General features: G+C 36.7%; 1 protein-coding gene across 1 annotated transcript; it reads left to right on the top strand.

The window, feature by feature from the left end:
• LOC131933809 (uncharacterized) lies at nt 1-27,257 on the top strand. The gene is made up of 21 exons (XM_059290375.1): nt 1-329; nt 8,051-8,234; nt 14,767-14,897; nt 15,297-15,397; nt 16,581-16,675; nt 16,899-17,095; nt 18,522-18,600; nt 18,704-18,809; nt 18,899-18,982; nt 19,153-19,302; nt 19,618-19,734; nt 20,088-20,167; nt 21,031-21,235; nt 21,449-21,577; nt 21,830-21,945; nt 22,047-22,086; nt 22,234-22,286; nt 23,691-24,256; nt 24,508-24,621; nt 26,759-26,952; nt 27,124-27,257. Exons 1-21 carry the CDS (start codon nt 133-135, stop codon nt 27,192-27,194), a joined length of 3,009 nt encoding a protein of 1,002 aa, XP_059146358.1. The 5' UTR covers nt 1-132; the 3' UTR covers nt 27,195-27,257.
• The last annotated feature ends 287 nt before the right edge of the window (nt 27,258-27,544 follow it).

Genomic DNA, 27,544 nt, shown 5'->3' with positions numbered 1-27,544 from the left:
ATGGCGGCAATGTAGCAGCCGCAACTTTGCTTCTAACAATTTCTAGTAAATGTTATATCTGTAAGAATATCTTTGTAAGGTTCAAACTAATGCAATGTAAACAATACATGGTTTGGTTTAATAATCGTAACGATGACGTGTAACTGGACAAAACTAGACTATTTCTCTCAGCTAATGAGTCGAGATCCACGTTCCTTTGCGGCGTTGGAAATGCTTGTTGACGATTTACATGCTGAAAAGGAACGTACTATATCAACATTTTTAAGTCATTCTGGCTTAGAGGATTTCTTATGGGGTTTAGTTCGACTGATAGGAAATGAAACGACTAGGTAAGTAGTACTGATCATCATGTAACGTGAAGTTCATAATATTATTATTATATTAAGTAATTTAGGCCTACATATTTTATTATTTAATTACTATTACTATTACATAACGTACCACATAAAATTATTAATTAATTACTTAAGTTAACTTAGCCTAATAAATAATAATTAGTAGAATCTAAAAATCTAAATGTTTAGATCTAGATCTAGATCTTGTATTTAGTAGCCTAATTACTAATTAGTAATGTCATTTGAATGTTCAACTACGACTGTTACATTGACTGTCCTAAGTCCTAAGTTATTAGGACCAGATCTAGTAAAAATATTGGGCCTATTAATAAAAAATAGTTTACTTTAATAATTTACTAAAGTCTAGAGGTCCATATATAGTTATAGTATAGGAGTATGCCTAATATAATTTATTTAAATAGGCCTAAAAAAATTATAAGTAGTAATATTAGGCTTATAACTAGATCTATATATATATATATATATATGCCTAGACTAAAAATAAATAAATAGTGTAATTATAATTTAAAAAATTTAGCCAGTTTACAGATTAACTTGATTAAAATAGGCTACATTGATTATGATTAAATTGGCCTTAATAAATAGTAGATGTCATGACATGAAAGCAAAAACTTTAAAGGAATTAATGACCAAAAGTTGAACAATAAATTAATCATAAAATCTCTAGAAAACCTGTTTTCCAGAGTTAAAACACTGTAGGTAGGCCTATGGCCTATACAGATTTCCAGCATGCATACAGTTTGATTAAAAAAATAGGCCTAGACTTATATGTTGTTTTTCTTTTTCTTCTTTGTTCGTATTTGTAATATTGGATAAGATTTCCTCCAACACAGTAAAGTATTACAAGGCAGTTGTTTTTGGAGTTTTCTATCCTAGATGGGTTGCTGTCTCAGGCTGCCCTTTTTGTGACTCTGGACTTTTTGGTTTAGCGATACTGGCCCAACCACACTGACTTCTATGTTCTTTTGAATCAAGAGGAAATGTTTTAAACAGTGATTTTGTTTGTTCTTTTTAAAAATAATGTAACCATTTGTAGCCAAAATAGTTAACTATGGACAAACTGTTATTTCAGGTTTATATGGATGTCCACATATTTCATTTTACATCATTATATTTGTATGTTACAACAAAATCTAATGGATTAGCTTATCTTAGTGCATTGGGTAATTTAATTTGGTACCTTTACTGTAAGAAAGGGATCAAAGAAACATAAAAGGGGTCATGATCCTGATGTAGTCTTATGGTTTATTTCAATGTTGTGTACAATGACAAAAAATTATACTTTTAAACTCGTACTTTTTAAATTGTACTCGGTTCTGGGCAATTCCTCTAAGTTGGACCCTCAGCTGTTTCTGCTTCACTGACAGCTGACCTTTTCCATGTTTGTTCTGACCCACCCACTTTCCTCTTTAATTAGGTATTCCAATCTAGTGCCTGTCTGGTGATGTTGCTTGTTGGTTTACACAGGATAATTTTAAGATGGTGTGGTTGGGTCGGTTAAGCTCTTGGTTGCTGAATCGTAAAGTCCTAAGTTCGAACCCCCGGGTAGATGAAGCTCAATAGCTGGGGACAGCCACTCCAAAATCAAACAACTGCTGTAGTTTGTTTTTAGTTAGACAAAGGCTATGGAAGCAAACCCAAAAAGAAAAGCAGGCTGAAATCTGAGTCAACAGCCTATATGGCGCACAATAAGTTGGCAGGCAATACATAATAGTGTTGGAAGGAATCCCTTCCAACACTAGAATTAAGAATGAAGAAAAAGAAATTAGAGGTTATTTTAAAACTTTCCATAAAAAAATCAACCAATGGCTATTACAGAATTGACACCATCATTCTATTTGTTTAACCCAAGTTTTAGCTCACATGATAAACGACTTTAGGGCCTACAAATAATTTATTATAATTTTCAATGTAATTAAAAGTTTAGAGTAAAAAATAAATGGTACAACCATAAATCATTAACAAAGACCACCACCCAAGTTTCCCAAGAGTTGAAGTTACTTAACTCCCCCTTAATACCTTCAGCTCTTGTGTTGTCCTATTTCAAACACAATTGTTCCTTCACATAGATTGAATAAACTTTAACACGTAATAGTGATCTTTATTTATTGCACAGTATTAAAGTACACAGTCAAGTGTTTCTTATCTTTTAAATTTAGCTCTGGAGGTCTGGTACATTAAATCCTATTTGAAGTTACAGGTAAATAAATGCCTGCTTGGTTATCACTATGGCTGTTATCAAAATTTCTTTCAATTATTTGAACAAAAGTCTTTATTTGATTTAATGGAGGTTTTACTTTAAATAGATTACTACTATTTGCAAGGATTAAATAAAGTATAATGTGACCACATTGGCACACTATTTCATGTTCATTGATGTTAATTTTTGTATGGCTTGCTGTCTGATAATGTGCAGAAGCTATTGTCTTACCTGATCAACAATATTTACCTTAAGCTTAAACTGTCACATTAAACATTCACTCCTACCCTGCCTGTCACATTAAACATTCACTCCTACCCTGCCTGTTACATTAAACATTCACTCCTACCCTGCCTGTTACATTAAACATTCACTCCTACCCTGCCTGTTAAACATTCACTCCTACACTGCCTGTTACATTAAACATTCACTCCTACCCTGCCTGTTACATTAAACATTCACTCCTACCCTGCCTGTTAAACATTCACTCCTACCCTGCCTGTTACATTAAACATTCACTCCTACCCTGCCTGTTACATTAAACATTCACTCCTACCCTGCCTGTTAAACATTCACTCCTACCCTGCCTGTTAAACATTCACTCCTACCCTGCCTGTTAAACATTCACTCCTACACTGCCTGTTACATTAAACATTCACTCCTACCCTGCCTGTTAAACATTCACTCCTACCCTGCCTGTTAAACATTCACTCCTACCCTGCCTGTTACATTAAACATTCACTCCTACCCTGCCTGTTAAACATTCACTCCTACCCTGCCTGTTTAACATTCACTCCTACCCTGCCTGTTAAACATTCACTCCTACCCTGCCTGTTACATTAAACATTCACTCCTACCCTGTCTGTCACATTAAACATTCACTCCTACCCTGCCTGTTACATTAAACATTCACTCCTACCCTGCCTGTTACATTAAACATTCACTCCTACCCTGCCTGTTAAACATTCACTCCTACCCTGTCTGTTACATTAAACATTCACTCCTACCCTGCCTGTTACATTAAACATTCACTCCTACCCTGCCTGTTACATTAAACATTCACTCCTACCCTGCCTGTTAAACATTCACTCCTACCCTGTCTGTTACATTAAACATTCACTCCTACCCTGCCTGTTACATTAAACATTCACTCCTACCCTGCCTGTTACATTAAACATTCACTCCTACCCTGCCTGTTAAACATTCACTCCTACCCTGTCTGTTACATTAAACATTCACTCCTACCCTGCCTGTTACATTAAACATTCACTCCTACCCTGCCTGTTACATTAAACATTCACTCCTACCCTGCCTGTTACATTAAACATTCACTACTACCCTGCCTGTTAAACATTCACTCCTACCCTGTCTGTTACATTAAACATTCACTCCTACCCTGCCTGTTACATTAAACATTCACTCCTACCCTGTCTGTTACATTAAACATTCACTCCTACCCTGTCTGTTACATTAAACATTCACTCCTACCCTGCCTGTTACATTAAACATTCACTCCTACCCTGCCTGTTACATTAAACATTCACTCCTACCCTGCCTGTTAAACATTCACTCCTACCCTGTCTGTTACATTAAACATTCACTCCTACCCTGCCTGTTACATTAAACATTCACTCCTACCCTGCCTGTTACATTAAACATTCACTCCTACCCTGCCTGTTAAACATTCACTCCTACCCTGTCTGTTACATTAAACATTCACTCCTACCCTGCCTGTTACATTAAACATTCACTCCTACCCTGCCTGTTACATTAAACATTCACTCCTACCCTGCCTGTTACATTAAACATTCACTACTACCCTGCCTGTTAAACATTCACTCCTACCCTGCCTGTTTAACATTCACTCCTACCCTGTCTGTTACATTAAACATTCACTCCTACCCTGCCTGTTACATTAAACATTCACTCCTACCCTGCCTGTTACATTAAACATTCACTACTACCCTGCCTGTTAAACATTCACTCCTACCCTGCCTGTTACATTAAACATTCACTCCTACCCTGTCTGTTAAACATTCACTCCTACCCTGTCTGTTACATTAAACATTCACTCCTACCCTGCCTGTTACATTAAACATTCACTCCTACCCTGTCTGTTACATTAAACATTCACTCCTACCCTGTCTGTTACATTAAACATTCACCCCTACCCTGTCTGTTACATTAAACATTCACTCCTACCCTGCCTGTTAAACATTCACTCCTACCCTGTCTGTTACATTAAACATTCACTCCTACCCTGTCTGTTACATTAAACATTCACTCCTACCCTGCCTGTTAAACATTCACTCCTACCCTGTCTGTTACATTAAACATTCACTCCTACCCTGCCTGTTAAACATTCACTCCTACCCTGTCTGTTACATTAAACATTCACTCCTACCCTGTCTGTTACATTAAACATTCACTCCTACCCTGCCTGTTAAACATTCACTCCTACCCTGTCTGTTACATTAAACATTCACTCCTACCCTGTCTGTTACATTAAACATTCACTACTACCCTGCCTGTTAAACATTCACTCCTACCCTGTCTGTTACATTAAACATTCACTCCTACCCTGCCTGTTACATTAAACATTCACTCCTACCCTGCCTGTTACATTAAACATTCACTCCTACCCTGCCTGTTAAACATTCACTCCTACCCTGCCTGTTAAACATTCACTCCTACCCTGCCTGTTAAACATTCACTCCTACCCTGTCTGTTACATTAAACATTCACTCCTACCCTGTCTGTTACATTAAACGTTCACACCCAACCCTACGGGTAACTTGACTGTTCTGTCTCATTAAACCCTGCATGCACATAGATAAATCATGTCACATAGAATGTTAACTGTTACCAAAAGACATGAACCCTTAATTTATCACAAACAACAATCTTTTTTTTCTTCTTATAACTTAATTCCTCGAGCTTTTGACTTTGTACTTGCAACGTCAGTCTTGGGTAGAAATTTGCGATCGAAATTTCGACAATCTCTAAATGACCGATTTCTTTTAAACATGACGATGCAATGTGACGTACAGTTTGACTTAATTAGAAGTTTAATTGTTTAATAAAATTAATAAAATATTGCTGTATAAAGTTGTAACTTTTCGCGCCACACTAGGCCCAATAAGATGATCTGCTGCTCTCTCACATTCAACACACAACACAGTTTACACAATGTGTACTTTTCATCGCATTTGTGTAAGCCAAAATAGATCTTTTATGTTGCCTAACTAGTCGCCATGCTCCATTAACCCTTTATAAACCAGGGTACAGTTTTTCTGACCTGGTTGCTTGTATTGAATTAATCGTTCACTGTGACAGGGGGAGGGAAGGCGAGAATGGCGGGATCTCCCCTAAGACGCCATACGTTCATGAAGTCAGTACAATGTTAATCGTCCTCACATTGACTCGTGTTAATGCCACACGGTGCACAGACAACCACAGCACTCCATTCAATGACCTTTTTTTTTTACTTGAGCCCAAACAAAGGCGGTATGTGCTGACGCACAAGATATAGTGTGACATGGACTCTATCTGATAGGTGCTCTATCTGACATGTACTCTATCTGACAGGTGTTCTATCTGACAGGTGTCCTATCTGACAGGTGTTCTATATCTGACAGGTGCTCTATCTGACAGGTGTACTATCTGACAGGTGTTCTATATCTGACAGGTGCTCTATCTGACAGGTGTCCTGTCTGACAGGTGTACTATCTGACATGTGTTCTATATCTGACAGGTGCTCTATCTGACAGGTGTTCTATCTGACAGGTGCTCTATCTGACAGGTGTTCTATCTGACAGGTGTCCTATCTGACAGGTGTTCTATATCTGACAGGTGCTATCTGACAGGTGTACTGTCTGACAGGTGTCCTATCTGACAGGTGTTCTATATCTGACAGGTGCTCTATCTGACAGGTGTACTATCTGACAGGTGTTCTATATCTGACAGGTGCTCTATCTGACAGGTGTCCTGTCTGACAGGTGTACTATCTGACAGGTGTTCTATATCTGACAGGTGCTCTATCTGACAGGTGTCCTGTCTGACAGGTGTACTATCTGACAGGTGTTCTATATCTGACAGGTGCTCTATCTGACAGGTGCTCTATCTGACAGGTGTTCTATCTGACAGGTGTCCTATCTGACAGGTGTTCTATCTGACAGGTGCTCTATCTGACAGGTGTTCTCTCTGACAGGTGCTCTATCTGACAGGTGTCCTATATCTGACAGGTGCTCTATCTGACAGGTGTTCTATATCTGACAGGTGCTCTATCTGACAGGTGTCCTATATCTGACAGGTGCTCTATCTGACAGGTGTTCTATATCTGACAGGTGCTCTATCTGACAGGTGTCCTATATCTGACAGGTGCTCTATCTGACAGGTGTTCTATATCTGACAGGTGCTCTATCTGACAGGTGTTCTATATCTGGCAGGTGCTCTATCTGGCAGGTGTCCTATCTGATAGGTGCTCTGGTTGACTCCGAGTTAGGCAACCAAAAACAAACTACAAGGCAGCAGTTGTTTGATTTTGGAGTTGTCTCTCCTGGGAGAGTTGCTGTCCCCATCTGTCGAGCCTCATCCGCCCGAACTCAAGACTTTTCGGTTTAGCAACAGTTAGCTTTTGCCACTCGACCACGCCGACCCCATCTGTTTTCAGTTAAATAAAAAGAAGCGACTTCATGTGGTTCTAGCAACTTTTTAAAAATCCTCACGTGATGTTGACACTACTTTCCCTTGAGAATTAAGAGATCGTTCAGTTACCATACAATAGTAAAATATATTGTTTACTCACCTTAACCTCACAACAGGTTATTTCATTAGACAAAACCTTACAATCTTACATGGCATTATAACATTTACACATATCACACTTTATACTTTGTGGCTGGCGATATAACATTTACACATATCACACTATATACTGGGTGGCTGGTGATATAACATTTACACATATCACACTTTATACTTTGTGGCTGGCGATATAACATGTACACATATCACACTATATACTGGGTGGCTGGCGATATAACATTTACACATATCACACTTTATACTTTGTGGCTGGCGATATAACATTTACACATATCACACTTTATACTTTGTGGCTGGCGATATAACATTTACACATAACACACTTTATACTGGGTGGCTGGCAATATAACATTTACACATATCACACTTTATACTGGGTGGCTGGCGATATATCATTTACACATAACACACTTAAAACTTTAATACTATCAATGAATAAAACAACCGATAATCTTTGAATTTTGATGAAATTATGTGTAGTAGCTGTCTTATTAACTATAAGCTATGATACAATGAGGGTCACTTTAAGCTGGCTCCCATTTCCACCAAGTTCAAATGTAGTGTTTTTTTCTGTAGGACCTACGATGTAGTGTTTGGTTTCTGTAGGACCTACCATGTAGTGTTTGGTTTCTGTAGGATCTACGATGTAGTGTTGTTTTAATTTCAGGGTAGCAGGCAACGCTGCTTATATTCTCGGCACATTGGCGGAGTCAGAAATCGGATGTTACCGCATTCTCTCCCTTGCCAAGAGAAACGAAGACAAACGCATCATCTTGAAGGACCTAACGCGGATGTTGACCTTTCATGACCCCGAGAGTGTGATGAATGCTGCCGGAACCCTGGGCACTTTAGTAAGTCACAAACATTCTGGGCGCTTTAGTAAGTCACAAACATTCTGGGCACTTTAGTAAGTCACAAACATTCTGGGCACTTTAGTAAGTCACAAACATTCTGGGCACTTTAGTAAGTCACAAACATTCTGGGCACTTTAGTAAGTCACAAACATTCTGGGCACTTTAGTAAGTCACAAACATTCTGGGCGCTTTAGTAAGTCACAAACATTCTGGGCACTTTAGTAAGTCACAAACATTCTGGGCACTTTCGTAAGTCACAAACATTCTGGGCACTTTAGTAAGTCACAAACATTCTGGGCACTTTAGTAAGTCACAAACATTCTGGGCACTTTAGTAAGTCACAAACATTCTGGGCACTTTAGTAAGTCACAAACATTCTGGGCACTTTAGTAAGTCACAAACATTCTGGGCACTTTAGTAAGTCACAAACATTCTGGGCACTTTAGTAAGTCACAAACATTCTGGGCACTTTAGTAAGTCACAAACATTCTGGGCACTTTTGTAAGTCACAAACATTCTGGGCACTTTAGTAAGTCACAAACATTCTGGGCACTTTAGTAAGTCACAAACATTCTGGGCACTTTAGTAAGTCACAAACATTCTGGGCACTTTAGTAAGTCACAAACATTCTGGGCACTTTAGTAAGTCACAAACATTCTGGGCACTTTAGTAAGTCACAAACATTCTGGGCACTTTAGTAAGTCACAAACATTCTGGGCACTTTAGTAAGTTAGAAACATTCTGGGCACTTTAGTAAGTCACAAACATTCTTGGCACTTTAGTAAGTCACAAACATTCTGGGCACTTTAGTAAGTCATAAACATTCTGGGCACTTTAGTAAGTCACAAACATTCTGGGCACTTTAGTAAGTCACAAACATTCTGGGCACTTTAGTAAGTTAGAAACATTCTGGGCACTTTAGTAAGTCACAAACATTCTGGGCACTTTAGTAAGTTAGAAACATTCTGGGCACTTTAGTAAGTCACAAACATTCTGGGCACTTTAGTAAGTCACAAACATTCTTGGCACTTTAGTAAGTCAGAAACATTCTGGGCACTTTAGTAAGTCACAAACATTCTGGGCACTTTTGTAAGTCAGAAACATTCTGGGCACTTTAGTAAGTCACAAACATTCTGGGCACTTTAGTAAGTCACAAACATTCTTGGCACTTTAGTAAGTCACAAACATTCTGGGCACTTTAGTAAGTCACAAACATTCTGGGCACTTTAGTAAGTCACAAACATTCTGGGCACTTTAGTAAGTTAGAAACATTCTGGGCCTTTTTGTAAGTCACAAACATTCTGGGCACTTTTGTAAGTCACAAACATTCTGGGCACTTTAGTAAGTCACAAACTTTCTTGGCACTTTAGTAAGTCAGAAACATTCTGGGCACTTTAGTAAGTCAGAAACATTCTGGGCACTTTAGTAATTCACAAACTTTCTGGGCACTTTAGTAAGTCACAAACATTCTGGGCACTTTAGTAAGTCACAAACATTCTGGGCACTTTAGTAAGTCACAAACTTTCTGGGCACTTTAGTAAGTCTGAAACATTCTGGGCACTTTAGTAAGTCACAAACATTCTGGGCATTTTAGTAAGTCACAAACATTCTGGGCACTTTAGTAAGTCACAAACATTCTGGGCACTTTAGTAAGTCACAAACATTCTGGGCACTTTTGTAAGTCACAAACATTCTGGGCACTTTAGTAAGTCACAAACATTCTGGGCACTTTAGTAAGTCACAAACATTCTGGGCACTTTAGTAAGTCACAAACATTCTGGGCACTTTAGTAAGTCACAAACATTCTGGGCACTTTAGTAAGTCACAAACATTCTGGGCACTTTAGTAAGTCACAAACATTCTGGGCACTTTAGTAAGTCACAAACTTTCTGGGCACTTTAGTAAGTCACAAACATTCTGGGCACTTTAGTAAGTCACAAACATTCTGGGCACTTTAGTAAGTCACAAACATTCTGGGCACTTTAGTAAGTCACAAACATTCTGGGCACTTTAGTAAGTCACAAACATTCTGGGCACTTTAGTAAGTCACAAACATTCTGGGCACTTTAGTAAGTCACAAACATTCTGGGCACTTTAGTAAGTCACAAACATTCTGGGCACTTTAGTAAGTCACAAACATTCTGGGCACTTTAGTAAGTCACAAACATTCTGGGCACTTTAGTAAGTCACAAACATTCTGGGCACTTTAGTAAGTCACAAACTTTCTGGGCACTTTAGTAAGTCACAAACATTCTGGGCACTTTAGTAAGTCACAAACATTCTGGGCACTTTAGTAAGTCACAAACATTCTGGGCACTTTCGTAAGTCACAAACATTCTGGGCACTTTAGTAAGTCACAAACATTCTGGGCACTTTAGTAAGTCACAAACATTCTGGGCACTTTAGTAAGTCACAAACATTCTGGGCACTTTAGTAAGTCACAAACATTCTGGGCACTTTAGTAAGTCACAAACATTCTGGGCACTTTAGTAAGTCACAAACATTCTGGGCACTTTAGTAAGTCACAAACATTCTGGGCACTTTAGTAAGTCACAAACATTCTGGGCACTTTAGTAAGTCACAAACATTCTGGGCACTTTAGTAAGTCACAAACTTTCTGGGCACTTTTGTAAGTCAGAAACATTCTGGGCACTTTAGTAAGTCACAAACATTCTGGGCACTTTAGTAAGTCAGAAACATTCTGGGCACTTTAGTAAGTCACAAACATTCTTGGCACTTTAGTAAGTCACAAACATTCTGGGTACTTTAGTAAGTCATAAACATTCTGGGCACTTTAGTAAGTCACAAACATTCTGGGCACTTTAGTAAGTCACAAACATTCTGGGCACTTTAGTAAGTCACAAACATTCTGGGCACTTTAGTAAGTCACAAACATTCTGGGCACTTTAGTAAGTCACAAACATTCTGGGCACTTTAGTAAGTCACAAACATTCTGGGCACTTTAGTAAGTCACAAACATTCTGGGCACTTTAGTAAGTCACAAACATTCTGGGCACTTTAGTAAGTCACAAACATTCTGGGCACTTTAGTAAGTCACAAACATTCTGGGCACTTTAGTAAGTCACAAACATTCTGGGCACTTTAGTAAGTCACAAACATTCTGGGCACTTTAGTAAGTCACAAACATTCTGGGCACTTTAGTAAGTCACAAACATTCTGGGCACTTTAGTAAGTCACAAACATTCTGGGCACTTTAGTAAGTCACAAACATTCTGGGCACTTTAGTAAGTCACAAACATTCTGGGCACTTTAGTAAGTCACAAACATTCTGGGCACTTTAGTAAGTCACAAACATTCTTGGCACTTTAGTAAGTCACAAACATTCTGGGTACTTTAGTAAGTCATAAACATTCTGGGCACTTTAGTAAGTCACAAACATTCTGGGCACTTTAGTAAGTCACAAACATTCTGGGCACTTTAGTAAGTTAGAAACATTCTGGGCACTTTAGTAAGTTAGAAACATTCTGGGCACTTTAGTAAGTCACAAACATTCTGGGCACTTTAGTAAGTCACAAACATTCTGGGCACTTTAGTAAGTCACAAACATTCTGGGCACTTTAGTAAGTCACAAACATTCTGGGCACTTTAGTAAGTCACAAACATTCTGGGCACTTTAGTAAGTCACAAACATTCTGGGCACTTTAGTAAGTCACAAACATTCTGGGCACTTTAGTAAGTCACAAACATTCTGGGCACTTTAGTAAGTTAGAAACATTCTGGGCACTTTAGTAAGTCACAAACATTCTTGGCACTTTAGTAAGTCACAAACATTCTGGGCACTTTAGTAAGTCATAAACATTCTGGGCACTTTAGTAAGTCACAAACATTCTGGGCACTTTAGTAAGTCACAAACATTCTGGGCACTTTAGTAAGTTAGAAACATTCTGGGCACTTTAGTAAGTCACAAACATTCTGGGCACTTTAGTAAGTTAGAAACATTCTGGGCACTTTAGTAAGTCACAAACATTCTTGGCACTTTAGTAAGTCACAAACATTCTGGGTACTTTAGTAAGTCATAAACATTCTGGGCACTTTAGTAAGTCACAAACATTCTGGGCACTTTAGTAAGTCACAAACATTCTGGGCACTTTAGTAAGTTAGAAACATTCTGGGCACTTTAGTAAGTTAGAAACATTCTGGGCACTTTAGTAAGTAACAAACATTCTGGGCACTTTAGTAAGTCACAAACATTCTGGGCACTTTAGTAAGTCACAAACATTCTGGGCACTTTAGTAAGTCACAAACATTCTGGGCACTTTAGTAAGTCACAAACATTCTGGGCACTTTAGTAAGTCACAAACATTCTGGGCACTTTAGTAAGTCACAAACATTCTGGGCACTTTAGTAAGTTAGAAACATTCTGGGCACTTTAGTAAGTCACAAACATTCTGGGCACTTTAGTAAGTCACAAACATTCTGGGCACTTTAGTAAGTTAGAAACATTCTGGGCACTTTTGTAAGTCACAAACATTCTGGGCACTTTTGTAAGTCACAAACATTCTGGGCACTTTAGTAAGTCACAAACTTTCTTGGCACTTTAGTAAGTCAGAAACATTCTGGGCACTTTAGTAAGTCAGAAACATTCTGGGCACTTTAGTAAGTCACAAACATTCTGGGCACTTTAGTAAGTTAGAAACATTCTGGGCACTTTAGTAAGTCACAAACATTCTTGGCACTTTAGTAAGTCACAAACATTCTGGGCACTTTAGTAAGTCATAAACATTCTGGGCACTTTAGTAAGTCACAAACATTCTGGGCACTTTAGTAAGTCACAAACATTCTGGGCACTTTAGTAAGTTAGAAACATTCTGGGCACTTTAGTAAGTCACAAACATTCTGGGCACTTTAGTAAGTTAGAAACATTCTGGGCACTTTAGTAAGTCACAAACATTCTGGGCACTTTAGTAAGTTAGAAACATTCTGGGCACTTTAGTAAGTCACAAACATTCTTGGCACTTTAGTAAGTCACAAACATTCTGGGCACTTTAGTAAGTCACAAACATTCTGGGCACTTTAGTAAGTCACAAACATTCTGGGCACTTTAGTAAGTTAGAAACATTCTGGGCCTTTTTGTAAGTCACAAACATTCTGGGCACTTTTGTAAGTCACAAACATTCTGGGCACTTTAGTAAGTCACAAACTTTCTTGGCACTTTAGTAAGTCAGAAACATTCTGGGCACTTTAGTAAGTCAGAAACATTCTGGGCACTTTAGTAATTCACAAACTTTCTGGGCACTTTAGTAAGTCACAAACATTCTGGGCACTTTAGTAAGTCACAAACATTCTGGGCACTTTAGTAAGTCACAAACTTTCTGGGCACTTTAGTAAGTCTGAAACATTCTGGGCACTTTAGTAAGTCACAAACATTCTGGGCATTTTAGTAAGTCACAAACATTCTGGGCACTTTAGTAAGTCACAAACATTCTGGGCACTTTAGTAAGTCACAAACATTCTGGGCACTTTTGTAAGTCACAAACATTCTGGGCACTTTAGTAAGTCACAAACATTCTGGGCACTTTAGTAAGTCACAAACATTCTGGGCACTTTAGTAAGTCACAAACATTCTGGGCACTTTAGTAAGTCACAAACATTCTGGGCACTTTAGTAAGTCACAAACATTCTGGGCACTTTTGTAAGTCACAAACATTCTGGGTACTTTAGTAAGTCAGAAACTTTCTTTTAGGCATCTCTCCGGGAGTTCACCCCCTCCCCTGGAAAATCAAGTATTCTTGAAAACTATTTCATATACAAACTATATACATCAGCCAGCTATCCGCCCCACCCCCTGGTGATAAGTGCCTCCCAGGGCCGGATTTAGTCTTGATAACCCTAAGTTATTTTCAGATAAAGGCCCCTTTATAATTCCATATATACGAATCTGAATATCAGATGCAAACATTTGCATTAAAAAAATATGTTTTCCGACAAAAGTGTGTATTTATAAAGGTAGTGTAAAGAGAATTCGGCTTCCATATTGGGTTGAGAAAGAAAATTATAAATAGCCTAATTTTTTTTTTTTAAATATGACAAAATGCCCACCACTGTTTACAAAGAAACTTTCGGGGCATCCCCTTCCATAAAAGCTTTGTAGGTATGTACCCAATCCCTCATTGCCACACATTGTTACAAAAGTTACAAAACGTAAGAACCTCCTTCAAATTACGTCACTCTTTAGCTGACCACACCCAGTGTTTCTTCCAGACTTTTTTCTCGGGGGGGGGGGGGGGGGGGCACTTGAAATTTTCGGGGGGGGCGGGACACTGTTAAAAGTATATATTTTCTATAAAAATTATATAAATTTCATTTCATTCTGGAAGAAACTCTGACCGCACCCCTCGTTTTGTTTCCTTTTCGTGAGGGGAAATAAACAATGTTGATTTTGCACAAATATTAACTAAGTAGTTTAAAGTTTAAAGTCGTTTAAAGAAAAATTGTCTTACACAAATTGTTGTTACACCCAAAAAGCTCCAACTTAGGGGAGATAAACAACTGTTGTCTTTTGTAACAGGCTGAGAGTGTTGCAGGGAGGGAATGGATGCTGTCAGATCCTTCAGTAGACGACATGCTTAATCACGTGACTATGTTGCTTAGTGCAGACAACTTGTGGACAGCTAGTAATGCAGCATTGGTACTTGCACGGTTAGTTCCCTTTATTGTGGGTTATTTTTAAATTCGAAAATTATTAAAATAATTTCCCATTTTTTAATTGTTTCCCATTTTTTGAATAATTTTCAATTTTAAATTGTTGCAATAGTTTTCCATTTAAAAATAGTTAGTGTTATTTTAGATATTAAAACTGTTATTTTTATTTTAAAATTTTCATATTACATTCACATTTTAAAATTGTAAGAATAGTTTCCCTTTTAAAATGTAAAATTTTAATAATGGTTGAAAATACCAAGCTTTCAACATTTCACTGTTTGTGTAAATAGTATTCCCACAATTTTATCTTTTTTTTAAGGAACAATAGCCAGCTTTTTACTTGTGCCTGTATTAATTACAATTTAATTTGACCAGAGCTCCATATTTTCTCCACAGATTATGTATATCAGAGAAGGGCTGCCAGAGTATTTTAAAACATACAAACTCCAAGACCATTCTCACCCGCCTCATCTCTGCTCTTGGAGTCGATGAAGCTGGTACATTTTTACAGTCATGTCTTACAGTCATGTCATACAGTCATGTCTTACAGTCATGTCTTACAGTCATGTCTTACAGTCATGTCTTACAGTCATGTCTTACAGTCATGTCTTGAAGTCATGTCGTACAGTCATGTCTTACAGTCATGTCTTACAGTCATGTCTTACAGTAATTTCTTACAGTCATGTCTTACAGTCGTTTCTTTGTATATATAAGCCCTACTGTTAGGCTGAATCAATTTGCAAAAATGGGGCACTCGTTAAAAAATATATTTTCTATATTAAGTATATATTTTTTCTATTATGTCCAGGGGGGGGGGGGGGAAGGGTGCTGGTGTATGTGCTGTAGGGGAGGCTGTGCTCAATACTTAAACATTGTATACCTATCTCCCATTGAGAACCACTAAATTAAAGCTGATTGTAATAAATCACAGGACAAAACCAAAGATACATATCTAAAGATACATATCTAAAGATACATATCTATCAACTGTAACATTATCAGTGTGCTATTTTACTACCAATCACTTTAAAGATTGAGGGGAGGCTGGCTTTTACTTACATTTCTGCTGATTTATGAATTTATTTTTAAAACACCAGCTGCTTATACTAAAGGGGAGTTAACTGTCTGTAAGTGATTAAGTAGGAACTCTTCATGTTATAGAACCCATTTTATTTAGTCCACCATTTAACATTTTTTTCTAGATTATTTCTTATGTTTGATTGTAGTTTAGACAAGAACTTTATGCTGGTTAAAACTGTAGTTACCCAATTTGTTATTTCAAACTACTGGTAATTTTTTTTTTATCAAACATGGTTGTAAGTATCAACAGTTACTGTACTTGAGTTATGTTATTTGATAGACACCTAAAGACCTCAAAACTTTGTCATTTGATTGAGAAAACTGACAATTTGTTGAAGTTTATCTCATGCAAGTGAAAAATACTAAAGGAATTTATTCTTAGAATATTTCTTACCTAGAAAACCTTACATGTTTTGTCTGCTTTAGGTAGAAATATTAGACTTCTGTTGTTTTTCCAATTTAGCAAAATATTTTTAGTTCAGCCTAGTTTATGTATGATAAAACTAATGTAAAAACATTTATTTTACCAGAACTATAGTGGACTTGTAATAAAGCTGTGATTTTATTTAACTAATTTACATAAATATTCAAATTTCCCAGGTCGCGGCATGAATGCTGCCTTTGCTATTGGTCGCCTGTGTGACATGGACTCTGGGAGACAGAGGTTGTTGGCAATGCCGGACTGTGAGAAAATGGTGGGTAAACAGGGAGATCATTGGTGACATAGTGAAGACATTTTCATTTTCAAAATTTTAGTTTTCAGAATATGTATGATATAATTTTATTTACTACTTATTAGTTTCATACCCCCTGTCTTAAAATTGCATTTCAGCTACACTTAGATTTCTTTGATACTGACTATGTTTTGCCTGTATTTAGATTCCCTCCATACTGACCTTGAGTTTTGCCTATATTTAGATTTCCTCATTGGCAAAAATGCTCAGCTGCACAGATACAGGGGCAAGTAAAAATGCTTGTTTTGCCTTAAGTTGCCTAGCAACCAACTTGGATGGCCATGGTCGCCTGCTAAACAATTTTCACTGTGAAACTGTTGTCAAGACACTGTCTCAGCTGCTGAGTACAGAAGATGATGAGACAGGCTGGTTTGCTGCCATGTAAGTCCATCTTACCTTTTATTTGATTGGCTGAATAAGTCCAAGTTACATTTTATTTCATTGGCTGAATAAGTGTATGTAACTGCATCATGAAGTGTTTTTTGTTAGTGAAAGACCGCTGTTTGTGCCTCTTTTGTTATGAAAATCTAGACCTCTGAGTCAAGACATTTTAATATTTTTTTTTACATAAAGCATTTTAATATCTCTAAAAAGGTTACTATCCTGACCTTTTATAGCAAATAAAATGTTCTTATTTTTTAAAACCTACTTTTGTGACATTTCAGAAATATATAAATTATACCATTACTAGCCGTCCCGGCCAGGCCCTGCTCTGGCTTCTGTGAAAAACCTTTCCGTTAAAGACCATTACCTGTGTGTTTAGTAATCATCATAAACCCGGCATTGCCCACCCAAACCACAACCAACCAAAACAACAAAACGCAAACATAACGCTAACACAATTAGAAATACAAACGAAAACAAAAACCTAACAACAAACCCAACCACAACCACAAACACCAATACAAACACAAAGAAAAAACAAACGAAAACAAAAACCTAACAACAAACCCAACCACAAACACCAATACCAAAAAAAAACAACGAAAAAGCAAACGAAAACAAACCAAATCCAAACGCAAAACCAACCAAAAACACAAATACAAACCCAAACAAAAAAAAACACAAACAAAAACGAAAAAAGAAAGAACAAAAACGAACCAAATCAAAACGCAACCACTAACGCAAACCCACCTAAACACAAAGAAAACACTAACGCGAACATAAACGCCCGGGGCAGAATCGCCTGTTTTAGCTTAATAAACGACTATAGTACCCCAACTTATTCATAGTTTTTGCACTCACTTAAACGAACGCGCCTGTTTCAATTTAATGAACAATTATAATACTCCAAGCTTATCCGTAAAATACCTAAAACATTTGCACTTGATCAATCCCCGCTAATTATGTAATTATTTTTTTCCCAACACCAAAACAAAGTAATTAAAAAGTAAATGCTTTTCAACTAATGCAATGTTTTCATAAAGGGAAGTAATTGTGTTTTGCCTAATTTATCAAAGGGAAGTAAGCGCTATAGGACTAAATAAAAACATAATTAGAATTTTTGTAAAAGATGATATTTTTTTAAAACTTGTGTTTAATGAACATGCCGACAATTATTACTATAATTTGAAAAATGAAAATGATTTCCCAACACTTTTAATAGTAATTTTTTAACTCATAAATTTAGACAAACGCGCACGATAATTGATCTCACACTTAAATCCGTAGAAATGCCAACGACAAACATATGCGTTACAGAATTGAGCTTTATATATTAGATTTAAAAAATGCTTTTCCTTCTATCTAAATCATGTTTAAAACACTTGTCTGTACATGTAAATTATTTGTACATACTAATGAACAGGACATTAAGAACTTTGGCAAGCCAGCCCAAAGGCTGTCTAAAGCTGAGAGAATTTCCCCAAGTACTAATGGCTTTAAAGGTATTCGTTATTGGTTGATTCTCTAAATTTCTAACTAGTAAATATTTTATTTTTTAGTAAGAAAATTAACATGTTTCATAAGTGTTCCTGTCTACATTGTTAGAAAATAGATCAACTGAAGAATGTGAACTCAGATCTTAAAGATGAAGTGATTTTAACCTTAGAAATACTCAAACATTTAGAGAGACCAGAGGCGCCATCTATAACAGGTAAAAAACAAATCAATGTTATCATGACTTTGTACTTGAACAAAGCTGGTTACAGATGTGAAATATTTTCTGTGTTCAACTCATTTCAGTCCTCGGCCCTACTCAGTGTGATGCCGTCTGGACGCCAGTGGAGACCAAAAGTGGATTTGATGTCCAGTATCAGCTGTATGAAGGTGCCAGCTGGTCATTGATGGCTGTGGTCCTCAGCTGTTGTATTTCTGTTGTTTGTTTATCATCATTAGTTTACAGACATGCTACCATGTTAAATGAATCATGCATGTGATTTAGGTACAGATGTGTGTACAGTATGTTCCTACAGCTGACTAGTTGATTGAATCCCCAGGAAACACCTGCTGCTACACTGGTCCTGCCTGCCAGTTTGAAGTTCAGTCTCTCACTCCCAACACAACATACCACTTTAAAGTAAGGGCTACAACTCAAGTTGATATCAGTGAATTCAGTGATGTCACTAAAGTCACAACAGATGAGGACTGTAAGTGTTTCCATAAAATCATCACATTTAGCACTCTTATAGATACTAAGTATTTATTTTATAAGACCACAAATTTGGGAACATTTATCGCTTTAATATTAATATCTTAGCCTTTTTGACATATAGTGACTACTTTTTAAAATAAAAAAAATTAATCCATACAAATTTAGCAAAACCAAGTCAAAATTACATTGATCAATTTAATTTTGCAAAACTGTCTTTATAAAATGCAAATAATGTGTACTAATAAGATTAAGAGTTAAAGACCTTTTGAATGAGTTTACATAAAATTAACTGATAGTTACTTCCCCTTAGTTCCAGAAGCTCCACAGAACGTGAGAGTGATTGGAGTCACAGCCACACAGTTAAAGATCTGCTGGGAATCTCCTGAAAAATTCAATGGAACTTCTAAAGGATATTATGTGTATCAGGGTAGGTCACAAGCAACTGCAGATACACATTTCTTTTTGAGAAAAAAATGGTGTAGTGGATAAAATGTTACATTTATGTATCATTATTTCTGTAGTTATGTTCTTTATATGTTTTGTATTATGTTAAAAGTCTATATTCCTAATTAACTCAATAAAACCATTTAATTAGCAAGTACAATTTGTTAACCTTTAAGGGCTAATTTGTTTATTTTTTAAATTTCTTGTGAAAATATTCCAAATATATTTTAAAAGCATTGCTTAAATTAAATTTGATCATTTTTGTTGTATAAATTATCATGTTAAAATTTCCCAAATTAATTAATTTCTACATGAAACAAATAACTATCCCATCAGGTAAGAACATGCTGGAGCACACGTCAGAACTATCTGCTATCATCTCAGGACTAACAGCAAACACGACCTATGAACTACAGGTACACAGTCACATTCAACTTGTTTTTTGTGCACATTTGTCATGGAGTTTTAAGATTTGAAGATTTACACCTATAAATATAATGGTGAAATTACCCACAGGTCTGTGCTGCCACCTATAATGTTGATATCACCCATAGGTGCTGCCACCTATAATGTTGATATCACCCAAAAGTGCTGCCACCTATAATTTTGATATCACCCATAAGTGCTGCCACCTATAATGTTGATATCACCCATAAGTGCTGCCACCTATAATGTTGATATCACCCATAAGTGCTGCCACCTATAATTTTGATATCACCCATAAGTGCTGCCACCTATAATGTTGATATCACCAATAAGTGATATCACCCATAAGTGCTGCCACCTATAATGTTAATATCACCCATAAGTGCTGCCACCTATAATGTTGATTTACCCATAAGTGCTGCCACCTATAATTTTGATATCACCCATAAGTGCTGCCACCTATAATGTTGATATCACCAATAAGTGATATCACCCATAAGTGCTGCCACCTATAATGTTAATATCACCCATAAGTGCTGCCACCTATAATGTTGATTTACCCATAAGTGCTGCCACCTATAATTTTGATATCACCCATAAGTGCTGCCACCTATAATGTTGATATCACCAATAAGTGATATCACCCATAAGTGCTGCCACCTATAATGTTAATATCACCCATAAGTGCTGCCACCTATAATGTTGATTTACCCATAAGTGCTGCCACCTATAATTTTGATATCACCCATAAGTGCTGCCACCTATAATGTTGATATCACCAATAAGTGCTGCTACCTATAATGTTGATATCACCCATAAGTGCTGCCACCTATAATGTTGATACCACCCTCAGGTATGTGCTGCCACCTACAGAGGGAAAGGACCAAAGAGCTCCTGCTTGGGTACAACAGCTGAGCTTGGAGCTCATGCACCAAGTAAGCCCACTGTGCAGGTCCTTGGCAGGAATGAGATGCATGTGTCATGGGAGGCTCCTGTCATGCCACTGGGTCGCATTAACCACTACGATGTCAGCATGAATGGCAAGGTCATTTATTCAGGTAAGGGAGAGAAGAGAATTTCTACTCTCTCTTTATGAATGTAATGTGGCTCTAGCGTTTGGTCACCCATCCCATACTGTCCTTGAGATGTTTTTCTGATCAAAGTTTTCATTGAGAATCAAGATCATGATAACTCTTGAGCAGCCAGCCTGTCTTTATGTAATGTGGTTTTCTAAACAGCTAACTTCATATTATTTTCTTGTGTTGTACCAGGCACAGAACTAAGCTGTGGATCTCATAGACTGACACCTGACACTGAGTACACATTTACTGTCATAGCTGTCACTAATGAGGGCAGGTTTGAGAGTAAACCAACCAAGAAAAAGACAGCCAAAGATGAATGTGAGTCTTGGTATAACTGATGTATATTTTTAAAATATTGAAATAACAATGTAAAAATGGCTGGGTGACATGGACTGATATAGTGACTGCATTTACATTGAGATTTATAAATCATTGTGGGATTTGTTAAACAATGATATTTTTTTTGTAATGAATATATATATATATATATATATATATATATGTATGTATGTATATATATATATATGCATATATATGTATGTATATAAATGAATAAAATATAAATCTCAGTTGAGCCTGTCCGCACTCCTCTATATCAACCTCCAAAAAAAGAAGAAGAACCCCCCAAACCCAAGTTACAAAAGAAGAGGAAAACAGTTGTGGAGCCTAAAGTCCATAGTACAAAGGTGAGTACCAAAGATTGATTCGCTTATGGTTTTCCTTGTGCTAAATATAATTCTGAATATCTGATAGCAGTGTTTAGAAATTATTTTTCTTTCTGTTGTAGATCAGTCATGCTATGTGTCATCCCCAACGTCCAGTTTCAGGTACAATTTTTCAAGTATTTTTATGTTAGAAAGTTTAGTTTAAGCCATATGAATTGAAATCTAAAAACTTGGACACAACAAGCAGCCAATAAAATTTAGTTCAACAGTTCTGTAAAGTTATATCTGTTTCTTCCCTTTATTTACCAGCTGGATGTTTCTTAAACAAAGCAGATAAAACCAAAGAGGAAAAACCTATACAGGTACATTTCTATTATATATATATATATATATATATATTATTGTCATGTTAATTAATTATGTCTTTAACTTGATCAATTATAAGTGAAATAAATAAATAGTAAGTTGTAAAAACTGTTAGAAGGATTTAATTATGATGAAAAATTTGAGAAAGTGATGCTAACTTGATCTTGTGGACATTGATCTTCTGCTGCTGTCTCTAACTCCACCTGACTAGACTAGCAATAACGCAAACACTGACTAGACTAGCAATAACGCAAACACTGACTAGACTAGCAATAACCCAAACACTGACTAGACTAGCAATAACCCAAACACTGACTAGACTAGCAATAACCCAAACACTGACTAGACTAGCAATAACCCAAACACTAGACTAGCAATAACCCAAACACTAGACTAGCAATAACCCAAACACTGACTAGACTAGCAATAACCCAAACACTGACTAGACTAGCAATAACCCAAACACTGACTAGCAATAACCCAAACACTAGACTAGCCATAACCCAAACACTGACTAGCAATAACCCAAACACTGACTAGACTAGCAATAACCCAAACACTGACTAGACTAGCAATAACCCAAACACTGACTAGACTAGCAATAACCCAAACACTAGACTAGCAATAACCCAAACACTAGACTAGCAATAACCCAAACACTGACTAGACTAGCAATAACCCAAACACTAGACTAGACTAGCAATAACCCAAACACTAGACTAGCAATAACCCAAACACTGACTAGACTAGCAATAACCCAAACACTGACTAGACTAGCAATAACCCAAACACTGACTAGACTAGCAATAACCCAAACACTGACTAGCAATAACCCAAACACTAGACTAGCCATAACCCAAACACTGACTAGCAATAACCCAAACACTGACTAGACTAGCAATAACCCAAACACTGACTAGACTAGCAATAACCCAAACACTGACTAGACTAGCAATAACCCAAACACTGACTAGCAATAACCCAAACACTAGACTAGCCATAACCCAAACACTGACTAGCAATAACCCAAACACTGACTAGACTAGCAATAACCCAAACACTGACTAGACTAGCAATAACCCAAACACTGACTAGACTAGCAATAACCCAAACACTGACTAGACTAGCAATAACCCAAACACTGACTAGACTAGCAATAACCCAAACACTGACTAGACTAGCAATAACCCAAACACTAGCTATCCTATATATAAAATACATGTTCTAGTTTTATGCTATTTATAAAATACATGTTCTAGTTTTATCCTATATATCAAATACATGTTCCAGTTCACTAGAAGTAATTAGATCTAATGTAGAGATGAATACAAAAAATATATTTTGATAAAAATAGCAAATGAGTTGCTACACCAAAATCAAACTTTTCTGCCTGTATACAGAAATCAGATCAGAAACTTGTGAACACGAAGCAAGAAAACAACCGCCCCCGAACTCACAAGGATGTGACCAGATCTCACAAGGCTCCCTCACCAGTAACTATCAGCTACATCTCCATACAGGGAGACAACTTTGATTCTGTTCCATCAGCTCAGTCACAGTTTCCCAACAGACGGTTCACACGGTCGCCAAACTTTCACACTAAATCTAACCAGACATTTCGCTTTGAGCGATCCAAAACCACTCTCATTCCAAGCAGATCTTTGCCAACTAAACAGATCAAAAATGGAAAACTGAGTTCAAACAGTTACATAGACCTATCTCAGTATCAAAGTTTAGAGGCTGACCCTGATATATCTAATGGCTTATACGAGCATCTGTCAGCCGCAAAGATGAGTGGTGAGGTGAACATGAGATCCACATGGAGTCCCCAGGTTTCTGTGGTGGATGCCAGCCGGAGGTACAGCGAAGCATCCGACTCTCCTGTCATGAGTAGATCAGCTCAACAGCTGGATATTTCCTCTAATGGTGATGTGGACTCTGACACTTCCTCAACTAAATGGAAAAGGTGAGCAGTAGGCTACGACTTTTTCTTCTGCATTCTTAATTTTAGTGTATACTACTGAGTGGTGCATTCTGGGAAAGGTAAACTTGGCTTATTCAAAAATTTATAGTCACTTTACGAGTACAATGATGTTTACTTTTATTATATCCAGTTAATAGGTAAATCTTTTCCCACATTAACTTGAACTTAGCAATTTGGTTTATTCAATTTTATCCAAATGTGTATCTGTAATGAAGAGTTATCCCCCATTAAAGGAGTGACAGCAACACATTGTTCTACACACGTGCTTGCACACCTCAAGACTCCCAGTTTCTGATGGAACAAAATTCTTTCATGCAGAGGGCGAACACTTTCACCAGAAGCCACAGGTAGGCGGCTGACACTTTATTATTGCCAGCAACCATTAACATTTTGTAGTCATGACATTTAGAGAATAATTGTTTCGTTCCAAGTTTTTTATATTGTTATAGAAAAAGGCGGTGTAGGTTGAGTTTTATTTAGAGATACCATGAAATTGGGTGGTGTGTGTTATAGAAACTGTCATTTTAAAAGTCAAATACCAGGGTTCAAGTTTTGACAACATATTTTCTATTGATATTTTTTAAAATGTCTATTTCTTAAGTAGAGTTCCCTCAATTTTCCTACTTTAAACAATGTTAACTAAAACTGGTGTCCAGTAATAATGTGAGAAATATTGTTTACTTTGTTTATCTATGTAATTGTTTCTTTTAATTTTTTATTAAAGCTGTTCAAAACAGTTGTCTCTTCATGCCAGTGAGGTACTATTGACACATTTATTGGATCTCTATTTTTAGATTGTTGATCATCATGATGGTTCACACAGCACTGCAGCTTTTTTATATTTTGTTTTATTTCAACAGAGGCGTAGCCACCCATTTTGGTGCCCGGGGTGAACTATCAATGTTGCTCACACCCCCCCCCCCCCCATTCACACTTTGTAATTTACATACGCAAAAAAATCCCCCCCCCCCTCCACCCCAATTCAGGAAATCAGTCTTTACAGCCAAGTAGCAGTCAAATTTCTTAGTTTTGACTGTGCTTAATTCATTAAAAGAGCTTTTTATTTTATTTATACCCTGTTTAGCAATCCCCTTGGGTGGTCACCTCACCCACCCTTCCCTAGCTACGCCTCTGAATTTCATTAGTTTTTCACTCAAATATGCCATCACAGACATTTCAAGTAGTTTTTTACTCAAATGAACTATCACAGACATTTCAATTAGTTTTTTACTCAAATGAACTATCACAGACATTTCAATTAGTTTTTTACTCAAATGAACTATCACAGACATTTCAATTAGTTTTTTACTCAAATGAACTATCACAGACATTTCAATTAGTTTTTTACTCAAATAAACTATCACAAACATTGCAATTAGTCTTTCATTCAAATAAACAATCACAGACATTTCAGTTAGTCTTTCACTCACATAAACCATGACAGACAATATATCATTTCTGCTGTCAATATGTAGACATGTATCTTCTAGGCCAAGTAGTCTGTTTAACCAAATAGCCACTAATCTAACATTATAGTCTAGAGATTTGATTGGTTCACTCATTGCTTCCATCACAGTATCTTTAAAGTAGAGAGTTTTCTTTAATGTTATTAACATCTGTTATAAGTCAGCAAAGTAACAAGAAAGTTATTTTAATTTACTTGATTTTTGCTATCATTATTAATAATAGTAATAAATATTGGAAATTTAAAGAACTTGTCATTTTATGAATAGTTTAAAAATTATTTATGTTTGGGTATGGTCAACACTATCTAGACTTCTTGCTAACATATTTGGATGTCTTGTTAAAATATACAAAGACTGGTTGCAAATACAAAAATACAACCCATTGACAGTCTATAGGCTACATTAAATTCTACAATAAATTCAATGCTAAATTGTACACTAAATTGTATACTAAATTCAACACTTAATTCTACACTAAATTCTACACTAAACTGTACTCTGAATTCTACACTAAATTCTATGCCAAACTCTACACTAAACTCTACACTGCATCTAAAATAATCCACTTTTTGTGTTAGTTTAAGAAATGTGTTCAGACTTCAAACAAAATTAGATCTAGACAGGGTTTAAGTTGGGTAAAAAAACATCAATGCGCAAAATTGAAAATTAATTTGATGTTGGCTTATTCTTTGATCCATTCAATCAATAACTTGATTATTTTCATATTTTAGAAGTTCATCATAGTATTAACTAGTCTTTCTGTGTTAAATAAACCACCAGTAATGAAATATGACCAGAGAAAATTAAATTTGTTTTGTTCCAAATGTCTACTCACCTCTGCAGTAGTGTATAGATTTATTTTCTGCTGTCCCATCTATCTAAAACACTTAATTTAGTGGGTCTGCTACAGCCATAGGGTGTTAGAATTTTATTTACTTGAAGGGAGAACTGTCACACGATTTTTCTAAAAATAACATTCTATCAAAGTTGTAGCAACTGTAGCTTGTTTCCCCTCTAGGCCTGGGCAAACAAAAATTGATGTGAGCTCCATGCCTTTAAGTCTGCTGGAACCATCCACTTTGGCTCTACAAAGGTTAAGGTCAGTCTCTCAGAGCACATCCAATGGAAATTCACCATTGAGAAACCTACAGAACAACTCAACAAGCATGCCATTACAGAGGATGAAGACTTCAATCTCACAACCTAACTTAGGTTTGTTGAATCTCTTATAAGATTTTAAAAGCCAACTGGATAATCTCTTTGTTTATTTCTCTTACAACTTGCTCTCATTCTTCTTTAAGTATAATTCAAGTATTCCATGAGATATTTTGTACTGAGATCATTTGTCCAGTCACCAATTTAAGTTCATTAAATATTGAACAGGTTTACCTAGTCACAAGCTTGGCAGTTTGTTACGCAGTCAAACTCAGGTCAATCTACAAACAAGACCTTAAACCTATCAGCCAAACTCAAGTCAATCTACAAACAAGACCATAAACCTATCAGGCAGTCAAGTCAATCTACAAACAAGACCTTAAACCTATCAGGCAGTCAAGCCAATCTACAAACAAGACCTTAAACTTATCAGGCAGTCGTTAATCTACAAACAAGACCTTAAACCTATCAGGCAGTCAAGTCAATCTACAAACAAGACCTTAAACCTATCAGGGAGTCATCAATCTACAAACAAGACCTTAAACCTATCAGCCAAACTCAAGTCAATCTACAAACAAGACCTTAAACCTATCAGGCAGTCAAACTCAAGTCAATCTACAAACAAGACCTTAAACCTATCAGGGAGTCG

Source organism: Physella acuta, unplaced genomic scaffold (genome assembly GCF_028476545.2).
Source record: "Physella acuta isolate Inbredline_101_S28 unplaced genomic scaffold, ASM2847654v3 ptg000108l, whole genome shotgun sequence".
Lineage (NCBI taxonomy): Eukaryota > Metazoa > Mollusca > Gastropoda > Physidae > Physella > Physella acuta.
The sequence above is the reverse complement of the archived record's forward strand: the minus strand, read 5'-3'. Positions and strand labels throughout refer to the sequence as shown.

Excerpts from the sequence above, each read along its gene's own strand:
- LOC131933809 (XM_059290375.1), top strand. The coding sequence starts at position 133 with ATGACGTGTAACTGGACAAAACTAGACTATTTCTCTCAGCTAATGAGT. Across the intron at positions 16,676-16,898 it reads TGCCGGACTGTGAGAAAATG|ATTTCCTCATTGGCAAAAAT; the intron begins GTGGGTAAACAG and ends GCCTATATTTAG. Across the intron at positions 26,953-27,123 it reads AATCTCACAACCTAACTTAG|GTTTACCTAGTCACAAGCTT; the intron begins GTTTGTTGAATC and ends AATATTGAACAG.